We start from the raw sequence: 21,505 nt of genomic DNA on the forward strand, positions 1-21,505 counted from the left end.
GTTCCTGGCCTCCTAACTTGGCGGACCGCTCCATCCAGTGGAAGGAGCTGTACCCCATAGCTCTTGCTTGCCTCCTATGGGGTCCACTGTGGAGGGGCAAGAAATTGCTATTTCACTGTGACAACCAATCAGTTGTGGATATTTGGGCAAAGGGTTCCTCCCGTAACTCCCTCCTCATGCACCTTGTTCGGTCAATATTCTTTTGTGCTGCTTCCCACCAATTTTCAGTTCTTGTTTCCCACATTCATGGAACTGACAACTCCATTGCTGATGCTTTGTCCCGTTTTCAGATGCTCCGCTTCCGCCAACTCGCCCCTCAGGCAGACTGGGATCAGACGGCAGCTCCCCCCTCAGCCAAGACCCTCTGGATGGTCGCTTAGCTTTTCTCCAGTCGCAAGCCATCGCACCCTCCACATGCCGTGCTTACCAAGCTGGAATTCGCAGGTATTCTACCTTCTGCTACTCCAGGCAATGGGATCCATTCCCGGCATCTGAATTACAGCTACGATATTTTGCGTCTTGGCTCTCCGATCAAGTCAGCTTCCCCACCATTAAATTGTATCTGGCCGGGATCCGTTATGCCCACATCGAAAACCGCCTCACCGACCTGTTTGCAGATGCCCCCCTCCTTCATCTACTGTTACGTGGCATTAAACGCACGAATGGACTTTCTTCGCGATGCCGACTACCCATAACTATGTCGGTCATGCGTCAATTGAAAGGAGCACTGTCAGCTGATCCCCAGTTTGCCTCGCAAGACAAACTCATGCTCTGGTCAGCCTTCACTTTGGCCTTCTTTGGTTTTTTACGTTCAAGTGAGTTCACCTCACCATCTTCAACTTATTTCAACTCCCTCGTTCACTTGTCTCATTCAGACATAAGTTTTACCTCTGATGGATCCTTAACAATGCAGCTAAAATCATCCAAAACCGATCCCTTCCGGAAGGGTTGTTCCATCAAACTTGCTCCTTCTGGCCGCTCGGTTTGTGCAGTACGGGCCATGCATCGTTACCTAGCGCATCAGCCATCCCGCAGTGCCACCCCGCTTTACCTCTTCTCTACTGGGCAATTTCTCACCAGGGACAAAGTCACTTCAATCCTGCGCATCCTGCTCCAACGTTTAGGCTTTGCCACAGAGCGTTATGCATCCCACAGTTTCCGCATTGGGGCTGCTACAACTGCTGCAGAGGCCGGCCTTCCCCCCTGGCTTATCCAAACCCTTGGCCGATGGTCCAGCAACTGCTACACCCAATATATAAGGACACCTGCTTCAATCCTCCAATCAGTCCCTGCCCAGCTGGCCACCACACAAAGTTCTCCGCTTCAATCTTGGGATCCAAGCACAGGACAGTGTAGACCTTTGTAAATTTGTGTTTACTAATGTATTGTCCTGGCAGTATTTGGGGCATAATTTGGGTGCACACCTTCCACTTAGCCATCGCCCGTGGCAGGTTGGGTGGGTCCCTTAGCCCACCTTATCTTTAGCTACCTAGCTGGGTCGGGGGGCTTCATTCTCTGGGTGAGTTCGCTAACCACCCCATTCATTCACTGGGCGTGCCCGCGAACCGCCCAAGGGTTGCTGTCGCCATTCACTTTATCTGGGTGTGTCCGCTAACCGCCCAAGTTTGTGCTTTGGGGTTTGTGTCCGCTAACCGCCCCACTTAGTTTGCAGGGTGCTGTTCGCTAACCACCCAATTACGCTTCTCAGGGTGTGTTGCTACCACCCTCGCTTGTTGCTATCCCAGGGAGCACCCAGTGTCCATAGTCCCATTTACTGCCAGTGTTGTGTTGTCTTTATTTGTAAATATGAGAGCGAATTTGTTGTTTTATAACTGACACCCTTAGGTCCTTGGTCCCCTGGTAGTCCAGCCTGGCCTGGGGGACCTGGCAGACCTGGAGGTCCATGTGTGCTGTTCCCTTTCAAAGTTAAAGATAAATTGTACATTTTTTAAAAAACTGGTCTCTGGGCTCGAACCTAATTTTTTAGTCCACTAGCAAATTATTGCTAGAAGCATTTCTGTCTTCTGGCAGAATAAGATATGGCACCAGCAATTTTTCAAGCAACTATTAAGCTAAAACTGTGGGCTCCAAATAGTTATGTCACACTCAAGATATGTCACACTTAAATATTTTTTCGCCTGTTTCCTAGATGCAATTTATGGAATGGTTTGTACACGTAAATATGTAGATGCTATTAGCAAGTGTAGACTGTGTTTAGGTGAAAATATACAGATATACTTGGTTGTATTGTTTAACTCCCTGAAAAATGTGTGTGCTAGTCATACCAAATGTGTAAAAATTACACCCTTATCTTGAAGAGCATATAACTCACAAACAAGTTTAATGACCCCGACTTTTATATTTGATTTATATAAGCAAGCAATCTTGAAAATGTCTTAACCTTTGTAAAAAGTTGTATCTTAACTTGCCAATCATTATGTTAGTTTGAACATTTGTCTTTGGTCTTTGCCGAAAAGTTTTTTGAATTTTACAACTCTCTTGGGAGATACAACTTTAATATAACGTTTATTATCCCATGACATTTGCAGCTTTGCGGCAAGTTTGTTACCTGGAGGTCCAGGAAATCCAGGGTCACCCTGCAGACCAGACTCTCCTCGTAATCCTGGACTACCGTCCATACCAGGGGGGCCTTGAATAGAGATTCCGCGACTACCTTTCTTTCCTTCTGGGCCAGGGGGTCCAGGTGGACCTTGCTTACCAGGAGGTCCCTTCATTCCTGCATCACCTAAATATCACATTCACAAACTTATTACTCACAGTGCACTCAAATTGCATCAACACAAGTCCAAAGCCAAAATTTCGCCAGGACATGGGAAGAGGGCATCCTGGAAACATATTGCTGGGTACAAAATACAATGTTGGTATGGAAAAATGAATTCATCAGAAAATAATGTTAATCTGCAAAATTTGAATTTAAAAGAAAAATCAACGCTAGAACGTGACAATTCGGCGTCATTCTGTCGCTATTATCAAATGCAAATTATAAAGTTGTAAGTTTAGAATATATAGCACTTTGATTTAAATTACCATAAGGAAACTTTACATTATGTAAATTAAAATTATTAATGGAATGGGAGATGAAGATATCAAACAAAAGATTTTGCTGATAAAGTTTCTGGGATGACTGAACTTGAAGTGTACAGTCACATTTTGAAGTATCCCACACATTTGCCTGTAAAACTATTAATTCCTACTGTCTTGCTCAAGAACACAGCAAAATGACCCTAGCCAGTTTCAAGCCTGGACATCTTGAGGTCTGCAATCCACAGCACTTACCATTAGGTCACTGCTCAAATCTTCTTTAAAACCCAGGTCACAAACAACATGTATTAGACCATTTAAGGTAATGCAGAAAATGGCTTCGATTTATTGAAGGAAACTTGTTAACAATTTAAAATGCTAACAAAGGAAGATAATTTCACATTAATTACTTAACCTTAAAGAAATGTGAGTTCCTATCAATATTGCATTACCTGGATTTCCAGTTTGCCCTGGCGGACCAATAGGGCCTGGATCTCCATCAGAGCCTTGTGGTCCAGGGGGGCCTGGAGGACCGGTTGGACCAGGATTTCCAATATTTCCTTTGAATCCTTTTTCACCAGGAAAACCTTGTGGGCCTTGACCACCTTTAGAGCCATCTGGACCAGGTGGGCCAACTCCTCGGGGACCCTGAAAGACAATAAACAAAATGAATATTAAATGAACACAACTTGAAGCTTTTTTTAACCCTTTTCAGACTGAATATTTTTTAGGCAGAAAATGGTTCTCAGGGCTACGAAACAAAATGCTTTTATCAAGGAGTACAGTCTACAGTAATATACAGATGTTATATATGGTTAGAAAGCTTATAAAATTCTGAACATTTTTTGATCCAAAACATAAACAAATAATTTATATTCGTTTCCATGGTGACCGATAAACATACATAATTTATGCAAATATGCAAATTAAAATCAAAACTTTTAGGTTTGAACGAATTTTCTCAAGATGTTTTGCAATTTTTTCTAGGCAATGTATACATCAACAAAAAGGCTATTTTATAAGCTATTCATTTAGCACAATCATTTAGCCAACAGCGATTTCCTATATACAAAATAATGTGACTTTCACTCTAGTATAACATAGGGAGAAACACGTGGTAGCAGCTCCGAGGACAGCTTCCAGTGAGCTTCGAATCGAATCTGACAATTTAACTTGGCCAAAATGTTCAAACAACCATTTTTAAACTTCGTCTAAGACATTAAAGAAAATATACAATGAATTCTTAGCTCTATCTACGCTTCTAGCAGCGAAGGCCTGTGACATGAAGGCAAAGGTTGAATCGATCCTTCAGAAAAAGTTCCGTCTCACGAAATAAATGAACAACGAGCCAGATGCAGTTTCCACGATCGTCAAAATCGTCTTCCAAGCTTTCTTCGTCCTCAAGATAACTTCTAGCCCACAAAACCATTTCTAAAGCTTGATCAGTATTAAAATAATCTAGCGCCATGTCTTTCCACAGATGTAGACAAACGTAGAGCGACGAAAGCGAAGAGAAATTTGAAATTTTCTTAAAAGCAAAATGGCCGACGCCAGTGTTTATGTAATTGGATAACCGCTGTATAGTTTTCCCCAGCACTGCAGCTTCATACAAGCACAATTTACCTGCGTAGGAGACGGAAAAATGTTTCGACTCTGAAGGGGTCGAATTCGACCCCACTCGTCCGAAAAGGGTTAAACCCTTTCATTGGTTGACATGCAGTGTACTACAATAATAAAGCCAATCACATTGTTTGTGACCATAAGGTGCTGAACAGTTTAACAAAATGCTTAAAGCTTGTTTTGTGAATTTTGATTTTTCTAAGATGATCACAGTTAGCAATTTAAATACCGGTACTTACCGTTTCTCCCCTTTCGCCTTTTTGGCCTGAATCTCCTTGCGGTCCAGGGGGTCCAGCTGCTCCAACATCACCAACTTCACCCTTATCACCCGTTGGACCTGGTTCGCCCTGTGCGAACAGTAAGGATTATTTATTGACAGCAACAGATAACAGGTAGCCAGGCTTCAGATGCAGATAGCCAGAACTAATTGTGTTTGGTTTTACATGAACAGGAAACTGCAGGTACACCACTATAACTTGTGGAAGGATGGGTCCACTAAAAACACTTTGTTCTTGCATCGCACCTGGGGCAAAGGGGGTGGGTGTGCTAGTGACTTTAGTCAGTGATTAAGGGTTCACTAAATATCTTTGTTTTGACATCTCACCTTATCGCCAGTACCTCCCCTGTCTCCTTTCTCACCATCATCTCCCTTAAAAAAATATCAATTGACGTCAGTTTGTAGCACTGTGGTCTTCCCAAGTGTGTTTGACGTCAGTTTGTAGCACTGTGGTCTTCCCAAGTGTGTTTGACGTCAGTTTGTAGCACTGTGGTCTTCCCAAGTGTGTTTGACGTCAGTTTGTAGCACTGTGGTCTTCCCAAGTGTGTTTGATGAGTTATCCTTTTCTAGTCCCATCCAACATGTTAATATGTTATTAAAATGTTTATGATGGGACTCAGTTAGGCCACTTTGAATTGTTCAGAGGAGACCAAACAAAAGCTTTATCTCTGGCTGCTAATTTCATTGCTGTTAATGTCACTGATAATGTGCAGTGCTATTACTTGACTTAAAGTTTCTTTAAAAAGAATATTAAGTTTCTGCAACACATCACCACAGCCTATCTTCTCAAAAGTTTACAATGTTAACTTTGAAAGAAGTTCACCTGCTCGCCCTGTGCACCCGGTTCCCCTTTTGGCCCAACTTCTCCTTGAAGACCACCACCCTGAAACAGAAATCACAAGATATTAATAAAACATTTTAACTATCAAGCCTGAGCTAATTTGGTAGAAAATCTAACAAGCGTTTTTTGAGATCTATGAATCAAGGAAAGTATTAGCTTACTGACACTTCCACAAGTATTAGCTTACCGTCACTTCCACAATTTTGGGTGCGCCTGTTCACCTCTAATAACATGGTAAATTGACTACAGCGTTCGATACCTGCAATCACCGGTAACACAGTCTTACTGTGCACGAAGACGTGGAACGCGTCTATAGGTCGCTGTGTGAGAAAGACACGTTTTGGAGGGCATGGAAGGTTTTTTGAGCATGACCGGGGGAGGGAGGGGAGTGAGTGCGGACTGGGGAGCAGCGTGGTTTGCGTAACTTTGGAGGGGAATTGCGGGCGACGGAGTGGAGGGGATGGTTGGTAAAACTGTGGTTGTATATATATAGAGAGCGGAGATCGCGCCTAGGGTGTTTTTGAGATTGATAGTGCTAGGATGGTGGTAAATTCTTGGGTTGAAATCAGGCTTCGTGAGCGAATCGCAGTTGCTTCGGGTCACGTAGGCAGGCCAGGCTGCTCATGCTTCGTCCCCAGGGTTTTTCCGCGGCATTTTTCAAAATGGCGGCTGAATCGTTTTATATTCTGGAGGAGGGCATTTTCTCGGGAGAAGTTTGAGCCAAACGGCTTTCTTTTATGATCTCAACGCGAACTTTGATAAAGGTGAGTGTATTTTTTGCACCTTCCGAAACTAAGGATCTTGTAAAACAAAAGCGATCTTCAAAAGAAACTGATTCGGTTAATTAGCTCCACGCTGCAATCTCTGTAGGTAGGTAGCGCCTGGCGAACGATCATGGTAGAAACAGACCTCTTAACCTCAAAGAACTGGAAATCTGGAGAACGAGGTCAAAAAACCGGGAGATTCGAGTAAAAACTGTGAGATTAATCAACGGACAGACAAAAATTGCTAAAACCAGATGCTAATTAAGAGAAAGAGTTTTTTCCCGTTTTAGCAACACAAAAATTAGCGTTATTTTCACGGCTTGTGTCTTCTATATATGGTTATCGATTGTGTGTCTAGCGAACAAACTAATCAAATACCTTTGCCGGCTACGGATTTACACAGAATTGGTGCAAGACAATCGCCTAAGTAAGCCAAAAATGGCATTATAATACAAGAAATTGTATCCTTACAGCTTGTGACTCTGTTTATCGTGAGATTTTTCTGTCTTGTCGTGAGACCGTGAGATTGAACTAAAAATCGTGAGACTTGAGAGGTCTGTAGAAAGCAAAATTGACTTGTAACATTACATCTAATTACAAACTAGGCTGCTTTGCAAAATTTTATTTCAAATCTTTTCAGTATTTCGGTTTTCAGTGATATGCGACTAGGCTTTGGCGGATTGGGCTAATAAACGTGGCATATTATGCTACTAGCAGTGCTCGAAACTTTGCCAAATTATGCTCCTGATTTATTTATTTATTTATTTATTTATTACAATTTATGGCTAAGGCTAATTCTAAGAAAAACAAGGTACAAGAGCACAGTAGAGAGTTCTTAGAGTCTTGTGATCATCAAAATCCCTGCAAGTTCTTTTCTTTTCCGACATTATGCTCACAAAATGACGTAGATTCTGTACATAAAGGCGCGCAAAAGGGACAACAAATTATGATGTTTCTCGAATAAACTGTTGTAAATTTATTTGTGTTTTATGGCAGTTTGTCTCGGTCGGCCGTCAGCTGTCCAAATTAGCGCTCGCATTTCTGAACCGTTTGTACCAGTCACACTTGTATAGCTAAAACACGCATTACAAGAACGTACTACCTAATTTAATTTATTTCTGTAGAAAATACGACATATTTATTAAATTTTATGAATTTATGCTTCAAAAAGTGCTACAATTTGCTAATTATGCCGTGGCAGTGCCTGTTTGAAAAATGATGCTTTTTTGCTCCAATTATGCCCAACAATTATGCTAGCACAATCCGCCAAAGCCTATATGCGACGGAACTCTCAAATGCAACGATTTACCCTCTTTTATGGCCTCAAATATCCTAAAGCAAACCACACGGAAAACAGAGCCAAGCCAAAAGCAAATTCCCTGCGAAGATAATTTTTTCACCTATTTTGCTAGCAAGCTAGCAGGGTGTCAAGTTCCTACTTTTGCCTATTTGTGATATTTTTCGGCCTGCTTCCTATTTTCACCTATTTCTCATAAAAATTCCTATTTTCCTTATTTTTTAGGGTCTTTTACCTATTGAGTAGAAACATTTTCAAATAATTTAAGATAAAATGATCATAGAGTGAACTGTAATATTGTTATAAAAAAACGTTCTTACTGCTTATCTTTTCACATTTTTAACAACCAGTACATGTATTAAACCTTATTCCAAGCCAACTTTTAAAGGGAAATTACAATCCTGCAAAGAAAGTTAATTTTCCAGCTGGTCCAACACTAACTTCTTTGCACGCTGGAAAAGCACCCTGGGAGGTTATTGTAAATTAAATGGATTTTGTGAAGTCCCATGATATTCCAAAACTAATCCCTGGGCTTAAATTTGCTTGACGTCCTTTGCCAGTGTACTTATTTGAGGGGAGGCCCTTTATACAGGGGGGAGGGAAGGGGCTTTTATTCTTAAGGGATAAAAGGGATACCAAAAAATATACATAATGCACCCCCCCCCCTCCCCGGGGAAAAGATCCAGTTCCCATTGTAAGCGGCAAGTAATACATGTTTGCCATTCCTAGATGCATTTCTAGTCATTTCAGAAGACCTAACAAAGTGGTTTTTCTGGTGACCCTTGCAACCCCTAGCCTTGTTCGTGTTAAGGATCAAAAGCTGTTTGGTCCAGGCTTCTAAAGCCTCACGCAATCAGTTGCACTCTCACACTGAAACCATCATTTCTTGGATACCATTACAGTGGAACCCCGATATAACGATCTTCAATATAACGATATTCCCGATATAACGATGAATATGTTATGTCCCGGCAAAAGTAAAATGTATGGGACGTAACCCCGATATAACGATTCTTCGATATAACGATATAATTTTACTGCCCCCTTGGCATATCGTTATATCGGGGTTCCACTGAATTTGATTGAAAAAACTCATTTGGATCATATCTATTCTATCATGACACATTATCAATAACCGTCAACACAGTATTCCGCTATCTTTTCGCAAACTTTGACAACATAATAGCCTATGCGTCTTTGGTCACTGAGCACATTTAATTTTAGCTCTAATTATTGTCATATTTTCCTTCATTTAAATAATTATTTGCAAAATAATTTAGAGCAAACTTGCAAATTTGGATGATTTTGTAACAATATTTCATGTTCTTTATACCTTCCAAACAGGCTGGCTTGTTACTCGCCATAAAAAGATACCTGCATGCTAAAAAGGGCAAAAGTGAGAAGATTGTAAAGGTCTCACAAGAAGGATTGATCAAATGGACAAATGATCTGAACTGAGGCCGGAAGACTTGAGCAAGTCACATAAGCACAGTTCAAAAGCTATATAAGTGAATGATGTGTGGTTGAGACATAAAACCATCCAAAAGAACATTTTACAACCAAGCTACTGATCATTGCATGTCATAAAAAATTAAGACATTAAAAGGTAAAAAGCAGTAAAATAGTCTCTGCATGTTATTAAACTTGATCAGTGCCTTTACATGCTAGAAGAAAGTTTAAATAATCGCCACATACTTAAAAAGCTCTATTTTAATAGCCCACTCCTAGTTTAAGCCCCCCTCTAATAAAAGAAAGTCACACTCCTCCACCTTAATAAGCACCCCCCCCCCCCTCTCCTGAGCCAATGCTAGATGTTTGTTTTGCAGTAGTTAATTTTTAGAACAGGCATTACTAGGCCGGACCAGGGGGGTGGGGAAGAGAAGAAGGGGGGGGGAGGATAGAAATTCAGCTTCCAGGGTGTGAACTCATCCTAAACAGAGCACTCAGATTATTTTCTGTTATTTGCTGTGATCGTTGTTGGCATTTCAATTGTTGACCCTTACAAACAGGATGAAAGTGACAGTGAGCTACGATTTTTGTCGTCAGGCCAGGGGGACTTAAATTTATTAATTGGTAAAACCTTGTCTAAGTTGTACTAAAAGTTTAACCTGTATGGGGTAGTAGCAAAAAGCCCCTCTCTTATTTCATACATTTCATACTGGCCTCATAGGGGGGTAAACGATACCCCTAATCATTTAACTGAAATACTAAAAAATCTGGGAAGAATAAAAGACCCTCTCATTTCGCATCATGTGAATACTCCATACCTGACGTAATATCTCTATTAAGCCCTTGCCCGTAGTTTAAGCCCACCCTGCAATAATCACACACTTGGAAATTCTGGAAGTCTAATTTTTTTTTTAATTTACTCTTGTTATTCGTAGTATGTTTGTAATTGTATGTCCAGTTTTATTATTTCTAACCATTCTTAATAATAACTTAATTAAGCATTTATTGTAAATAAATAGCATTTTATTGTAAATAATATATTTTTAGCACTCTAATTATTTCAAGTTGATTGACCTTGAGCAAGTCTCTATTGAGCACAAAATCAATTTGGCTGGGACAAGAACTTGGCTCTTTCCACCGCTAAAGAGCAAGTCAAGGCGGGGTTTTCTCTTTACTATATTTCTAATTTTTCCTTTGTGCACCATTAGCCTAGGGACGGACCATTAGAAAAGTGATAGGGGGTGGAGAATTTTCGGCTTGCACGAATTTTACTTTCTGTCCATTTCTTGTGCAGGAATTTTTTCTGGAGAAACCCTCTGCTCAAATTTTTTTTTTTTGACAAATGTTTTTTTTTTTCAGACAAATGTAATGTATTGCTACTTTATACCATGTTTTTAACAAATGTTGCTTTGTTGATTATTCGCTTAATTGTTTAAATGTTTTAAACATGCTGTTTAAAATATGTGACCCACCCCTCCCTTCTAGTTTAAAACTGACTGACCCACCCCTGATCAAGGGGATTAGAGGTTTTTGATTTGATATCAGCTTTTAAAGGGCGATCCCAATCATACACCACCCTGTGTCCCTAGTGGACGCTGTAATTCTATGTACATCTTCTTTCGCTTCTTAACACACCAAAGCAGGATGAATTTCTCACTTGGTATAGTAGATTTGTATTCTGCACATATTTCCGTGTTAAGTCGGTGAGAAAACTTAGACATATAAAACATATCTATAGGGGGGAGGTAAGCGAAACGTTTCGAAACGAACCACGGCAAAATTGAACGAAATTCGTACTAATAAAGAATGTCATCCAGTCAAAGTGGGAAATATATCCGGGGGAGCTTGTAAACCGGATGTATTTTTGTTTCCAGGTAGATGGGCCTATAACGAGGAGGCTTATAAGCGGGGGGAGGGAAGGGGGGTGTGGGGAGACTTACTGCGGTGTGTTTCAACGATTCTGCAAAGCTTGATTTCTTAACAAATTTTCAAAGGATGAATATCGACCAAACGTACTGGGCGGATTATAAAACATTAATTCAGACCTTCAGATAAGTAGCGGGCCCGATCATCCAGATCCTGGAAAAAGGGGGACGCTCTCGAAAATAATTTTTTCTCTTCTTTGGTCTAAACATAAGGTGGAGGGAGGGACGGGCTCCCCGGACCCCTCCCCTAGAACCGCCACTGTTAAATTGGCGGTGGAAACCTATCAAATCAATGTACAGAATTTGTAAGCGATGAAGAATAAATAATCGTCATCGCATGGACAAAACGTTAAGGTAAAGATAAAAAAAATTCTTCCAATCAAAAGAAGCCTTTCTCAATTTTAGAACTTTATTAAAACATTTCCTAATACAACAGCCATCTTATTAACTTTTATTAAGTGCTTCGAACGCGACTAAGAGACTTGATTTCTAGTTCTCGCTATTAGAACACGTTCATAGTTTCGGCTTGCATCTGATTTGATTTCTGTCACTTTGTTAACAATGTACATAAAATTATTATTAAATGGAAGCTGAATGAAACAAAGTGGACGAACAAGCAAAAGCTACGCTGTAAACCATCCCTGGCGTAAATGATGATGCAGATATCTAATTGCGCCAAAAACGAGACGAATACAAAAACCTTGAGAAGATCTAAAATCACTAAAAAGTGTTCATTAATAAAATCTCAATGGAATGCTAGTGAGAGTGACTCGCAATGGTTTACATTTCTCATCTTTGTAATTCTATGCAGGCAATAATATTGAGGCCGGTTAAAAGTTCAGGACATTGTTGTTAAGGTAATCCGCAGAATTCGTTGCCATAGCAAAGTAGACAATTTTGTAGCTCGGAATCCTGGAGACAAAGTTTTTTTTAAATAAAAGAAGAAAAATCATTTCGACGGTAAGATAACATTTTATACGAAAAAGGACTCCTGCCGAGTATTTTATGAGCCATTAGTCACAAGAGATCCAAATTTAAACTATTTACAACGTCCAAAATCTGCTGATGACAGCCTGACTTACGGGAGCGTTACATGCGATCCAACGTAGAGGTGGTCGACTACGACTGGAATTTGTTAATGACAGTTAGTTCTTCTGAGGCGTTTTCCGTCGTCAAGTAATGCTTCCACTTGGAAGGGTGCGGAAGTTTCCTCCTAATCGCAATGAGAGCTGCAAGCTTACACTCGCGGGTGGGTTGCTTGTTAACCGCTTTGGCGAGCTTGCGGATTTCGTCCCAAAACTCCGAATAACCACCAGTTAGCTGGACACAGAGAATTCTGGGCACCAACTTGGCCAACTGGCCAACGTTCCTCATGCAGTTCAGGCGGTTTACCTTACAACCCAACATCTTGGAGAGTATAAGTTGGACTTGACTCTTTCTTTCGCGCATGGAGTTGCCAGATAATCCAGTCACGGTTTCTTCGTAGAGATCAAACACAAGAGAGCATAGCACCAGTTGTTTGGTCATTCTGGCGTTTTTGACTCCTGTTAAGCGAGCGAATTCGTTTTGGTGCTTAACAAACACTCGGCATACCACACAATCTCGGTTAACAAGACAGAGAACTTGACCTGGTGCATCTTTAGGGACTGGTCAATAAGTACAGGGGGGGGGTGGGCCGGAGCAGAAAGGGGGTGGGTCATCAGTTTTTGAGCCCTCGAAAAGGGGTGGGTTATGTAATTTTGATCTACACGTAGGGGGTGGGTCATCTTATTTATTCACTTACTTTTAACTGTTATAGTTCCAAGAAAAGTTGTATTCATCAGTATATAAAATTAATAAATTTCTCCATGTAAGCAGTTTTAAATGAATTTCTAGCGATTTCAAAAGGCCCAAATATAAAATTTTCCCGGGGGAGCATACCCCCTGACCCCCCTAGATGGCTTGTAATCATATCATTAGTTTTACCTGACTCTCTTCAACCTGCATAGATTCACGCTGGGCTTTAGGCCTTTAAATACCAGTAAACTCTTTTATTACACAACTAAGGTGGTCCGAGGGCTAATAACTAAATCAGTCAATCAGATTACTTAATTTCCGGTCCCGCGAGGGCCGATATTTTCCAAGTATCGGACCGGGTTTTGTCCCGGATGATCCCGCGCTAATTCCCTCGCGATTTAGCGCAAGATTTTTGCTAGATTTTTTTGCAAGATTTTTTCGGAGTTTTAATTGCTTTGAAAATGAAATGACCTTAAACACAGAAATAAATAGCGAGCGTAAAAGTTCTGCCGCACATTGTTTTCCACGACATCTACCGGGTAGCAATTCCCACTACACAAAGTTTCTAGCCGTGTAATAAATCTCTTATTAACCAAGCTTGCTCGGGACCGTACTGTCAAGACCTCGGGCTAATATTCGCCCAGTACGGCCCTCGCGCGTGGTTAATAAGATATATTTCTCAAACAATTTGCAAATATGAATGATGGACAGTGGTTGTATTTTATTTATGTTATTAATTTCTGTATAAAAATATGAACTCTTCAATATATAATTGATTATGAATTAATATCATATACTGATTCAGTTTTTTGCATATGTTTGTGTCTAAATTTCCCCATGGACTTTACACACAAATATGTGGAAAACTTACAAAAGGCTAGTATGAGAAGTGATAAATTCATCCTTCTTTGGTGTGTCAAGAAATGGAAAAAAGACGTACATGGAACAGCAGTGTTCATCAGGGAAAATGTCTATGTAGGGAATTTCACTTAAAAAGCTGAAGTCAAATAAAAAATCTCCAACCCCTAACAGATGATAAAGAAATGATAGGTCCCTTGATTTTTTTTAGCAAAGGGGGTGGGTCATGTAATTTTCAACCCCCTGTCAGGGGTGGGTTAGTCGGTTTTGAGCCAGACGGAAGGGGTGGGTCACAAATTTTTGAGCCACCACTTTTCCAATTGCTCCGGCCCACCCCCCCTGATACTTATTGACCAGTCCCTTAACAGAAGCAGCGGCAGCAGTGTCGGATGAAGAAGAGCGCAGTCTACAGCACGTCGGCTCACACGTGCAACGCTCCTCACAAAACTGGAACAGTTCGGCAACGAACTCCGACATTTCTCTGCTCCTGGACGCAGCCACCTTCTCCGCTGCAGCAACTCTGACCAATTCCGGCTGGCCCGGCCACATCGACGGGTCACTTCTCTGTTCAGCAGTCAGATTAGCTTCTACTTCCTGCGTAGCGGAGAAACACAATAAAGCGCTTTTTAGTAAGGGAAAAATAGATGGATAACATAGTTAGACCTCGCGTTTTTAGAATATAAGTGGTCACCTGTAAGAGCGGGGCTTATGGGATATCAAGAAAAAAATATGTAAAAACAGGAAGACAACGTAAGGTCGCTAATGTAAGAGCAAAACGCACATTAAGCTTCTTGGTTGAACTTTACAGCATTTTTTAAATGCATGGTCACTGGGGGGACAACACAAAATTTGAATGCTGTTAACATGTTGAAGAGAGTACAACTTACCTTATGATCAACAGGCTGGTGATTTTTAAGAAAATCCAGGAGTTTTTGCCAGGTTTCAACTTCGGGAAAGACGTCTTTTCTCATGCCAGGAATTTCAAGCCGATTTACTCCAAAGAAGTCGCTCGACGCACCGTTAACCGCAGCTGCGGGAGGAGTCCTGTCGCCCGTCTGTGAAGAACCTAATGCGTAAAAGTGACAAGGAAAAGAAAATTGTTAAGTAAAGGCGTAAGAGAAATCGATGAATTTTTTTGTTATCGTCTTCTTCAAATTACATGCATTTTATGGTATTCTCATGTTTATCTGTTATACATCTTTCTGAATCCGTTTTTACTGATGATCTATTTTGTCGATTCTCTACGTACAAGTGCCTCTGTAATCCTTCTCTCTGTTATTTACAAAGTGTCATGGATTAAATCATGACAAGGCGCCATTAAATGGCGGTATATGCACAGTCGTGCTTTCGTTCAACGTTTAAATGAGCAAGAAGTAAGTCGCTACGCTACATTGAAAAGGCAAACATGTACCTGCTTCGTCTACATCATTGGCGGTGCTATCCGCAGTGTGGTTGGTTCGCTTAACATGTTTGCTTTTTCCCCCAGATGAGGACTTTGACTTGCGCTTTCTCTTTTTGGCCACCCTTAAGATCTGAGCATTGCGCTGTTGACCTGCGTTCCTCGCCTCGTCGTCAGACGAACAATCCTCCGATCTGTCGATTTCCCCGTCTACAGCGTGAGATAACAGTGTAGTTAGGGCTGCATCATCCTCTTCTCCGGCCTTGCGTGGTGTAGTTGCTTTTCCTATCTGCGTCAGTATTGCCGGTTCTGTAAATTTGCTTCCCTCCTCCGCCTGACCGTCGTCACCATCTTCATCTTCTTGCTCTACAGTTCCCTCCTCTGGGCTCCAACTGCTTTTCAGACTGTTTTTTAAGGCCTCTAGGGCGACCACGTCTATTGGAAGAAAGGTGGCGAAGTTCAGCCCAAAGTCCAGCATCCCTCTTACCAGGTAGTCGGGAGTGTACGACCGGTGGTGGTATCTGATGGCGGCATACCTGAGGTTTAAAAGCCGAGCATAGCTCAGACCAACGCCACTGACTGATAGGCGACTCACCAGCGACGCCACGTCGCACACTGACAGACGGCGGAGGCATAGATTGCTGGCTTTTGCAGACACTATGATGTTTCCCGGAAGAAACCCTCCGTGACTTTCTGCAATGAGTCTGCGAGGAAAGCCATGGGTATACTGGACACTTGCAGGTGACCAAGAAGGGGCGTTCCAAATCATAACGTTACAAAATCTAGAATAAAAAGAATACTACTTGGAATACAATTCACGATGGAATCCAATAGACGGATGGATCGACAAATAACAGGACGGAGAGATTTTAAATTGCATCTTATCCTCATTGTTGGTTACAATTCGATATTAACAAAGAGAGTAACCTGACTTGTTTTTGAGTTAGACACTTAAAGCTAAAATTGAGGGAGTTTTTAACAAGTTATACCGTTGCTATGGAATCTTTTAATGTAGAGAAAATGATAATACAGTTGAACCCCGGTAACTCGAACTCTGAAGAGAAACGAAAAACAGTTCGAGTTAGCGGGGTCTTCGAGTTAACCGAGTAAAAGTGACTGAAAAGTGGGTCCAAATGAAATAGCTATTTTTATTTTTTGGCCCATGGATTTCTTATTCTTACTTACCTATCAAGTCGCACAAGAGACAGGTTTCTGTCGAGTTCTTCTTGACCGCTAGTGAGGAGCTTGTCTATAGCTTTTCCTTCACATTCAAACAACTGTCTTTTGTCAATCATCGGATGCGTGAGACGCGTCGACGCTGCTTGAATTGGTCCCTCACGATTAACCTTCCAGCCGCCTTCAATTTTTCCTCTACAATAAGAAATAGCTTCGGAAGCGCTGTCAAAAGACAACTGCTGGAAGTCGTTCTCGTGGCTTTTCGGATTTTTTTCTTCTGCCCGGGATCGTATGTGGCATGGCAGTACCAGATCGTCCAACAGCCAGAGATCAAAGTTAAAATCCAATGGCCGTCGCGGTGAAACGGCTAGGGCCAAAGGAAAATAAGGGGCGGCTTGGCCATCTCGATCAAGTTGGTTGTGAAACCGCCTGTAATAAGATTGGCTACTTCCGGTCTCATCTTCATTTTCGTCTTCTTTATCTCCTTCTTCATCTACGTCCTCTTCTTCCTGATCCTCCTCAACATTGCCGGTTTTATCGGCTGCCGCCTCTCTTACCACGAAGACACTTTCGGGAAGTTGATTTCGTCGACTTGGCTGCGTAACTGGAGTGGAGGTTGCTCCAACGCGTGAGGATCGGCGTGGCCGAGGCGGGCCATGAATTTGGGCTTCTACCGTAACGGTTTCTGGGCTAAATGGCAGAGAAAGAAATATATAAATAAATACATGTTTAGTATATAAGCCCTTAGAAATTTACTGAGCAAGAAGTAGCGTATTACTGTACGTGGTAAACACTTTAAACGAAAACAAATTTATAGAAACGTTAGAGTTATTTTTAGGATTAAAAGGTAGCCACTGGTCTAACATGACGCCATCGCGCGGATTAAAGTCAACGTTCAATTTTTTTTCAAGCAGGTTTTTATCGAAAATTAAGATTTGCCATGTTTGAAGATTCTGTAGACTATTTACCGCATGGTTGGTGTCACTTGTACGTTTTTCAATTAAGAAAATGTCGAGATCGCCTTATGTTGAGATCACTTCGTGGGTATAAACTAAAACAATTGAAAATATTTACCAAGCCACGTAAATGATTGTTGACCATCTCATAGAAAGCGAGAAACGAGGTTGTTTCTACTTTGATAATTTTTAGCAACGGATATTACAAAATGAAAGACTTTTCGAGGTGTTCGGTCAGTTGCACAACAGCACGAAAAACAAGATGAGAGCTAAAAACGGCAAGTAGAAAAAGTGTTTCCTCCCCAACAACCTTAAGGTTACTATTGTTAGCGGCTACTAATCTTAGCGATTCTCATTGAGCAAGATTTAGCGACTATTTAACTTTGCGATTTTACGAAAAATTTAAAAGGTTAGCGATATCATGTAAACCAGTTTTTAATGTACATATAGCAAAGATGGAAATAAATGTTCAGTAAAGGAACAAACTCACTTGAAATTGAGCGAACAAAGTTACCGACATCTATTTTTAAAGGTTTTTTCAATTCGACAATGCTTATTTTGTTTCCCTCTGGGGTGAGAGGGGAGGTACTTAAATATAACGAGTACGAAATTTGACTGAGACAAATTTTAGCGAGCACTAAATTTAGCGATTTGCGTGGCCTTCTCTCCATCGCGCACTCTTTCAAACACGCTAAAAAACGTAAACAGGCGCCTGCTAGGCAGGCTAGCTTAGAAATAGCGATTCAAACAGCACGGTTGTTGGCGTCTACTATAAAGACTCCGATAGTGATATTTCCCAAAGTTCGTTTCACACCGTTGGTCATTTTCCCGGTTCAGGGAAAACAGAGCGACCGAGCCTCCTGCACAAGCCTCAAGCTTTAGTCTCCCGCTACTCGAGCTATCTAAACTCTCTAGATAAAGAATTCCCACTTGAGCAGCCAATGACTTGTACAATGACTTTTAAGCGCAACGCAACGTTTGACTCGCGATCATAAAAAGTCAAGCGTTTAAACCGAACCTAAGACGAATTGAATTATGGAGTTAAACGGTTTTCAATGTTTTAATATCTTTGAAACCAAACAGAAGTTCAAACGTATCGCCATCGCACGGATTGAATTGAAAAATAGCCCAGAGCAGATTACATCGCGCGCGATCTGTTTATATTGACCACAAAGGAAATAATTACAAGGCTGCCTCTCATATGATCGACCCTATCGTTTCTACCGCATCGATAGTTTGCCACTACTGAGACGATCGCAGGCGATCGAAGCGATCAGGGGTTTTTGAAGTGACAGAGAAGATAGAATCGATAGTGCGCGAGATCTGCGGCTGTTTCTGCTTTAATAAGTTTTTAGCACCAGATATAACAAACATCTTACAAAGATCCAGATATTACAAAATAATGGTACGCCGAAGTAGACAGCTAAATCACAGCGCGTTAATTTATTTTTTTAAAGCCAAAATCGCATTTTATACCTCGTTCTTTGTTTCGCCATTGTAGCTTTATCGCAGTTCAAGCGTTTTCCCGATTTGGGGAAAACAGTGCGACCTAGCCTCCTATTGAAATTACCCAGTAACAATCTGATGTTAATAGATGACAGCTTGACACTTATTAGCAAAAGCTATTGTTTGACTCATTAACAATAGATTCGACAAGTGAACATGAATAACCACACAGGAGTTCAAACATGACGCAATCGCGCGCGCGGATTAAAATAAAATATCGCAGATATCATCGCACGATCTGTTTACTATATTGACTGCAAAGGAAGTCTGGCCAGAAATACTTCACTGAACAAGCCTTTTTTTTTCTAGTACGCGCGAGATATAAGTGTCAGTAACGCTATATATTTTTTCTAAGATCCCATGGAGTTTTATATAATATTTCTGAAAAACTAATGCGTGCCTAGAACAGACATGACTGGCACAGCGCAAAGAACGGCGATTGTAGAACGTAACAGGCTAATTAATTGAAAGTAGCGATTCAAACAGCACGATAGCCACATATCATCTTCTACAAACTACAAAGCCCCATTGTGATATTTCCCAAAGTTCATTTCACACCGTTTGTCATTTTCCCGGTTCAGGGAAAACAGAGCGACCAAGCCTCCTACAAAAGCCTCAAACTTCAAGTTGGATTTCCACTGTTTCCACTATTAAACACGTATCTTTGTAGGCAATGTCAACTACTTGCGCGTGGTTCAGTGAAAATAAATTTTGAGCACAGCAAAAGAAGAGTTAAAAATGCATCGTTATTAGAGTTTTGTACACACATAAATGATTAAATCGCCTAAATAATGGTCAGCCATTTAACGCGCGGAGTATTTCTGCTAAGAGATAAATAAAGACTGTATTGTAACTGGAATAATTAAAAAGTAAATCACAACGCGCGATGTTAAAATTGACCACGAAAGATCAGTTAACATTTTTGTCGCATTGCATTTCGAGTATTACTCAGTACTGGTATTTATAAATGGCCAAAAAAGCACGGCAACCGGTTTCAGATAACGACAGTGATATTTTCATTCCATGTACGCTTTTCTCCAAGCGTAGAAAATCGAACGTTCGGTATACGTGATTTTTGCGTGTAGTAATCAAGAGCCAGCTAATAATAATCGCGCGACGAAAACCTTACTACATTTCCGTAACTTCCATTATGTTAAACACTTGACAGAAAAAATTCCCTGACTTTATAGCAGCTCAAATTATAGCACAATTCAATTTCTTGTTGCCGGCAGTAACATTTTCGATGAAGCAAAAGATTGTTAACCTCAACTCCCGCGCGAGTACAAGTTGAAATGCAAAATTGGCGCGCTTCGTTCACCTGGAATGCTCAGTAACAGATCACAACGCCATTATATAATGAATACCTATACCCTGGCAATAATAATAAATCCTCGCACATGTTGAGTGTCCCCTCTTTAGAAAGATGAACGAGTAAATAAATAAATCAACTTTGTTTTACGAGGGTTGCACGTAACAGTCTTCGACTGACAACCTGTGGCCCTCGGATTCCCGATCGAATTGGAATTTAGAAGTGTTGGTTTTTGTGGAGGGAGGAAAACCGAAGAACCCGGAGAAAAACCCTCGGAGCAAGGACGAGAACCAACAACAAACTCAACACACATATGGTACCTGGCCGGAATCGAACCCTGACCACATTGGTGGGAGAAGATTTAGTAAAGACTTCACTGGAATTAAAAATACGATCTCGTCCCGTGCGCCAAGTATGGTATTTTGACTTGAAAGCCAAACAATTTGCCGCATTGTATGTATTTCATGGTCACAGTTATTTAAAATGACAATTCAACTTGGCCTAGGGTTATGGCCGAATGTGATTTCTGTGGATTTGTAGTACAGGTTTTAGTTTGCAAACGAGTCCGAGCAACACACTCGTCAATGCTGATGAAGAAATGCATAGATCAGTACGAGTAAAGAAAAACTCACCAGCGGTCAATAGATTCAGCATTACCGCTTTCATTGTGTAGACTGGTCAGATGTGTGCGAATGTCCCTCTGTGCCATCTTGAAGAATAAAGTCGAATGAAGAGCTTTCTCATTCCAACGATAGCTACAACGTGCACAGTTTAACTTTGACAACCGAGCGACGAGTATTGACAGATTAAACCAATCTTTTCCCCTGGGTGCGCGGTTTCCGGTTTCGCGCAAAGGCGGTCAGTAATCTAAATTTAACGTGTAACTAGCCTTACTCACAAATTGTAACCGCGCTAAACATCATCCTCCAAAAGGAACAGTTTAAGTAAACAGGTCAAGGACGGTGAAGATCAGAGAAAGAAGGACTAGAGATATTAGCTTAAAGCGATGCCCCGAGTGAAAAGCGAATAATTATTAACAGCAACCAACCATTAACGGCTATTATCATAAAACGCGCGTGTGTTCCACAAGTAAAAAGTACCGTCAATGATACTTGTCACGTTATGCAGTAGGACCAAACTTTTTTCTTTCGTAGCCTGTGTACAGCCGTCCCGAACAGGCTAGGTTTTTCGAAACTCCCGATTTCTTGACCCAATTCTCGTTTTTCTTGGAATGTAATCTTTTGTAATCAGTTTTCCTCCGATTTTTCCAACCTCGCCATTTCTCGAATCAATTTTTTGACTTTTTTGTT

The 21,505-nt window shown here is 41.1% G+C and overlaps 2 protein-coding genes across 2 annotated transcripts in view; both read right to left on the reverse strand.

The window, feature by feature from the left end:
* Positions 1 to 1,771: 1,771 nt before the first annotated feature.
* Positions 1,772 to 21,505, reverse strand: part of LOC144664177 (uncharacterized) — a 52,989-nt gene continuing 33,255 nt past the window's right edge. Inside the window, exons 16-21 of the mRNA XM_078525289.1 lie at positions 5,763 to 5,822; positions 5,267 to 5,311; positions 4,902 to 5,009; positions 3,495 to 3,690; positions 2,570 to 2,746; positions 1,772 to 1,917 (exon numbers count right to left, since the gene is read on the reverse strand). Coding sequence (XP_078381415.1) covers positions 1,772 to 1,917; positions 2,570 to 2,746; positions 3,495 to 3,690; positions 4,902 to 5,009; positions 5,267 to 5,311; positions 5,763 to 5,822 — 732 coding nt within the window. The remainder of the gene's footprint in view (positions 1,918 to 2,569; positions 2,747 to 3,494; positions 3,691 to 4,901; positions 5,010 to 5,266; positions 5,312 to 5,762; positions 5,823 to 21,505) is intronic.
* LOC144663140 (uncharacterized) lies at positions 11,676 to 20,904 on the reverse strand. Its single transcript, XM_078524073.1, has 7 exons — positions 20,828 to 20,904; positions 16,434 to 17,114; positions 15,261 to 16,030; positions 14,737 to 14,915; positions 14,196 to 14,443; positions 13,234 to 13,256; positions 11,676 to 12,861 (listed from the first exon to the last, which is right to left on the reverse strand). Exons 1-7 carry the CDS (start codon positions 20,902 to 20,904, stop codon positions 12,335 to 12,337), a joined length of 2,505 nt encoding a protein of 834 aa, XP_078380199.1. The 3' UTR covers positions 11,676 to 12,334.

Source organism: Oculina patagonica, chromosome 8 (assembly GCF_052425735.1).
Source record: "Oculina patagonica isolate OP01 chromosome 8, crgOcupat, whole genome shotgun sequence".
Classification (NCBI taxonomy): domain Eukaryota; kingdom Metazoa; phylum Cnidaria; class Anthozoa; order Scleractinia; family Oculinidae; genus Oculina; species Oculina patagonica.

Excerpts from the sequence above, each read along its gene's own strand:
- LOC144663140 (XM_078524073.1), bottom strand. The coding sequence starts at position 20,904 with ATGGCACAGAGGGACATTCGCACACATCTGACCAGTCTACACAATGAA. Across the intron at positions 14,916-15,260 it reads CAATGATGTAGACGAAGCAG|GTTCTTCACAGACGGGCGAC; the intron begins GTACATGTTTGC and ends TTTACGCATTAG. Across the intron at positions 13,257-14,195 it reads GTTAAGGGACTGGTCAATAA|TTGTGTAATAAAAGAGTTTA; the intron begins GTATCAGGGGGG and ends GGACCACCTTAG.